Source organism: Budorcas taxicolor, chromosome 4 (assembly GCF_023091745.1).
Source record: "Budorcas taxicolor isolate Tak-1 chromosome 4, Takin1.1, whole genome shotgun sequence".
Taxonomy (NCBI): Eukaryota; Metazoa; Chordata; class Mammalia; order Artiodactyla; family Bovidae; genus Budorcas; species Budorcas taxicolor.
In genome coordinates, this window is record NC_068913.1 from 26,957,715 (window position 1) to 26,961,832 (window position 4,118).

The window sequence follows — 4,118 nt, forward strand, 5'->3', positions numbered from 1 at the left end:
CATACTATGAGACTGTAAAAAGCTACAGGGCTTATTTTTGAAGTGAAATGTCACAAGGTCTTTCACTCTTTCAAAGGGAGATCACTCTTGGCAGCTAAACTGTTCCCATGAAGATTACCAAAAAAAAAACACCCTTCTGAACTGTTAACCTGAAGATTCATGGCAACAACTCTTTAAAAAATTTTTCAATTTCGAAGAAGTTTTGTTGGGTGTAGGGTGGAGAGGATGGTTTGGGAAATGAAGGGTTACTGAGAAGCCCTTTTCCATGTTAAAAAGTGACTATTCAATGACGGGTATAGTATCACCCGTCTTTCAAGAACCATGGGGAATTAATACTACAGGATGTGTGGAATTTAAAGGCAAATCACATCATGGATACTTATACATCTTGAAAAACTTGAAAAATCTATCTCCCAAGAAGCTCCTGATACTCAGGACAGCTGGCTGAGTTTGATCAAAGCAGAAAGCGTATATTTTCAAGTAAGAAAATAGCAGTGGCAGGCTCCAGTCGTCCAAGCAATCAAATCTGTAAAGCAGATGGTCCCTAGTCAGTCCAGTTTGGAGGTCTGAATTCTAACTCATGCTGTGCTTACTGGGTTTGCCAGCTCTTTTGCGCTCTCGGTGATGCTGGGCTGGCTTGGCGGGCGACAGGCTCTCGAAGTTGTGACTGGACTCGTTGTGCTGCCGCGTGTACCTCTTGCACTTGCAGGCGGTGACCACGGTTATTTTGTAGGTGCGCGTGCTGCCATCCTGGCACTGCAGCTGGATTCGCTGGGTACGCGTTTTGTCATTGACACACCTCCACTCCTGGGAGCTCCTCCGGCTCCAGTACTTTGTTCCGTAGCCCCCTCCGATCCAGTTAGGTAGCACAGGCAGGGGCAAGCACTCGCCTGCACACACCAACTCTTTCAGAGGGCTGATGCTGGTGCACTGGCCGTCGGAGATGTATTTGGTGGAACGCAGTTCTCGGCAGCCTACTTGAACTCGAGCTGCAGGAAGCAGGGAAAAAAAATTATATATATATGTGTGTGTGTGTGTGTGTGTGTGTGTGTGTGCATGAGAGGCATAGGCAAACACTTAAAAAAAAAAAAGGTAATCTGCAATGACAAAAAATAATGTCCAAATGATAGCAAATTAGCCAATAGGAAGTGAACTCTTATTTTGTTCTCACAATGCAAAAATCCACCTGGATGGTTATAGAGAAAGCTTGCCTGAAAATTATCAGTTATGGGATAAAATAAACTGAGCCTGATTTTTCATGTGTAACATTAGCTAATTGCTTACTGGAGTATTTGAAAATCCTATTTTCTTAGTTTTACTCCCCCAATATGTGTTAAGCAGCTCTAAGTTTTATGTATGAATATTCATTCTTTAATGAGCTAAGAGGGAGTATATGTTCATGTTCTTCACTCACAGGTCTATTAGTTAATGTCTACAAGTGCTTTTAATTAGGTTTTTCCAAAAATCTATTGAAAAAATGTGGAAAGAATTTGAATATTGTGTACAATGAAATCCATAATATTTTGTTTCAATTATAAAATTCAGCTGCAGAGAATCACATATACATATGTGTACAATGTCTGACATTTTTGCATCTCAAACTTAATAACTACATTTTAAACATAAATTCCCAAACTATCTTTTAAAAACACAGTTAAAATGCTTGAAATTCAAAATGTCACTACAACTCAACATGTAAAGAATATAAAAGCTCCTAAATCAGGAACGTATGGTTGCCATAACAACTTGGCTACATTTCCATGAATTTTATGGCAGAAAAATGCCTAACATGACTGATTTACAAATGCAAAAGGAACCACAGTGTTTGTTTCCTGAATATTGGTCATGGCAAACTGTGTTTAGTCATTTGAATTTGATAAGCATGTTCTCTAATAGACTGTTTCTTGTTACATGCCTTATGTAATTAAAGCAAAAATTAGTCTTGAAATATTTGGGTTTTCTTTTCCATTGCTTTGTTATCTAAACTTAAGGAAAATTGCCTGTAACAAGCTTGGGAAAAAAATCCAGCCTTGTTAACCAGAAATATATATATAGTTCAAAGTACAGACTGCTGAAATTTAAAAAAATAAAGATTATAAAGGACATTGAAGTGGTCTTGCATAGGATATTGGAAAGCTAATATGAAGTAGATATTGAATTAGGAGTGTTACTTTAGCACTGTGCCCCCAGAACTTATAAGGTAAAAGATATAGTCTAAAGGGATGTGATAGTTGTGAAAAAAAAAAAAAAGTAATGTATAAACATACACATCTGTACAGATATGGAGTGTGAGAGTGAAATTAAAGTGTAACCTAGCTGGCCAGTCAGCATACTCTGCCTGTCTGATTATGACCCAGCTCACCTTCCTGTAGCTGCCTTAGGAATGCACCTGGAAACAGCCGAGATGATTTTGACCTGCCTAGCTTTTTGTTTCTGTGTATATAGAAATTTGGCATTTTTGCAGTGACAGTTCATTGACAATGAATACCCACCGCCTTGCTTGGTAATCTAATAATAATCAGATAGTTCTTGTATATGTAAAAGCAAACATCCTCATGAAAGTTAAAAAACACGTTGATTTTCTTAGAAAGACATAAGCAGTCATATTTGCTTTGATTTTTCAAAGGTTGAAACGCTTTTCAGCGTTTGAATGGAGTTGAGGAGGAGCAAAAACATTTGTATAAGATTTCTTGTGAACTCTTTCTGTGTCTTTCTTAAAGTCCAATTACTACCATGTGAAAGGAGTGAAGCAAAAGTTAGGAAAAGACATCTGAATTCTTCCAACTAGTGGTCAACAAGTATGTCAATTAAGCAAACAGAAAGAAAGAAAAATAGTTTTTATACAAAGTATTATTGTACTGTCATTATTTTAAATTTCCAAACTCATAAAAGTTTCCCTGGTCTTTCACAGAAATCTACAATAACCTACATCTTGATCCAGTGAATAAGAAGTTATTTCAGAAAAATATGATTCTCCAATGTTTAGTTTTATCCCTCTTTCTCAAAGATCATTATCCAAACTTCATTTATTTCACTAGACATTTTTTAAAAATTGGTGTGAGCCTTTTTTTTTTTCCCCTTCAGAAAGCTTCTTTTTTTTCCCCCTTGTGATTTCCCATACGTGCTTTGGTTATTTACCTTTATACACTCTACCAGAACTGTACATGTTTTGAAATAAACAGAACATAACCTGAATTTAAGCTATCTAGAACAACACTTCATGAAAAAAAAATTTCATTCTGCATTTCAAAGAAGCAACACTGATTCCTGGAAACATTTTCTCTTGGAATGTTGGAAAACCGAAGCCTGTGCCTACATTATCAAATCACTGTTTTAGTTATGTTAACTTTGTAAGGAAGAATGCCAGTCTACACATGCAGCGGATTGCTCCCAGATTGTTTAGCAAAACATATATGGTTCAGGTTAGTTAGCAATGAAATAATTCGACAGGAATGTGAGTTAATGCTACCAAATAAGAACACCAAATTCATGCAAGTAAAACACACTTACTGTTCCGATCCAGTCCAGCGTTACTGAAATGCCTGCCTCCATTTCTGGCTTGATTCATTGTGCTGTTGCTGCTGGGGTGTGCTGGAACAGGTTTAACCACATGTGAATAAAGGATTTCTGTGGCATCATTTTTAAAAGCCAAACAGCTTTTCATTAGGATGCATGCAAGGGGAATGAGAGAGAAATGAATGGCAGGAGGAAGCATGGTGAGTAGAGGATTTGTTTGGCTGGAGAGCTGGTTAATTCCTTTCCCTCTGCTTCTGCACTGTAACTGTGAAATTCCTCCTCAAGGTTCCCTTTATATATCCACTGAGGTTTGGCGTTCATTCAGGTGTAAAGTTGTGTAGCGCTACAGAGTGAAAACACGGAGAAGGGGTGGGATCCCTACATGACCCTGTGAAAGAATTTTACCAATGGAAGAGAAGACTACAGAAAAGGAGGAGCTTGGTATCCAAATTGCCTGAAATTTCAGAGTTGGACTTCATCAGTTGTCTGAGAGCTGAAGCAGCCAGGCGCATTCTATAGCAACTACAGCCCCTCTCCCTCTCTCCTCTCTCTCTGCCATTTCCTTTCCAAAATCTAGTTCACATTCGGGTTTCATTTAAATG

The 4,118-nt window shown here is 38.0% G+C and overlaps 1 protein-coding gene across 1 annotated transcript; it reads right to left on the minus strand.

The window, feature by feature from the left end:
* Nucleotides 1-573: 573 nt before the first annotated feature.
* SOSTDC1 (sclerostin domain containing 1) lies at nt 574-3,715 on the minus strand. Its single transcript, XM_052639138.1, has 2 exons — nt 3,511-3,715; nt 574-989 (listed from the first exon to the last, which is right to left on the minus strand). Exons 1-2 carry the CDS (start codon nt 3,713-3,715, stop codon nt 574-576), a joined length of 621 nt encoding a protein of 206 aa, XP_052495098.1.
* Between the last annotated feature and the right edge of the window lie 403 nt (nt 3,716-4,118).

Bases quoted from the DNA above. Each gene is read 5' to 3' on its own strand.
- SOSTDC1 (XM_052639138.1), bottom strand. From the start codon at position 3,715: ATGCTTCCTCCTGCCATTCATTTCTCTCTCATTCCCCTTGCATGCATC. The intron at 990-3,510 runs GTAAGTGTGTTT...TGCTTCCTGCAG, and splicing joins CGCTGGACTGGATCGGAACA to CTCGAGTTCAAGTAGGCTGC.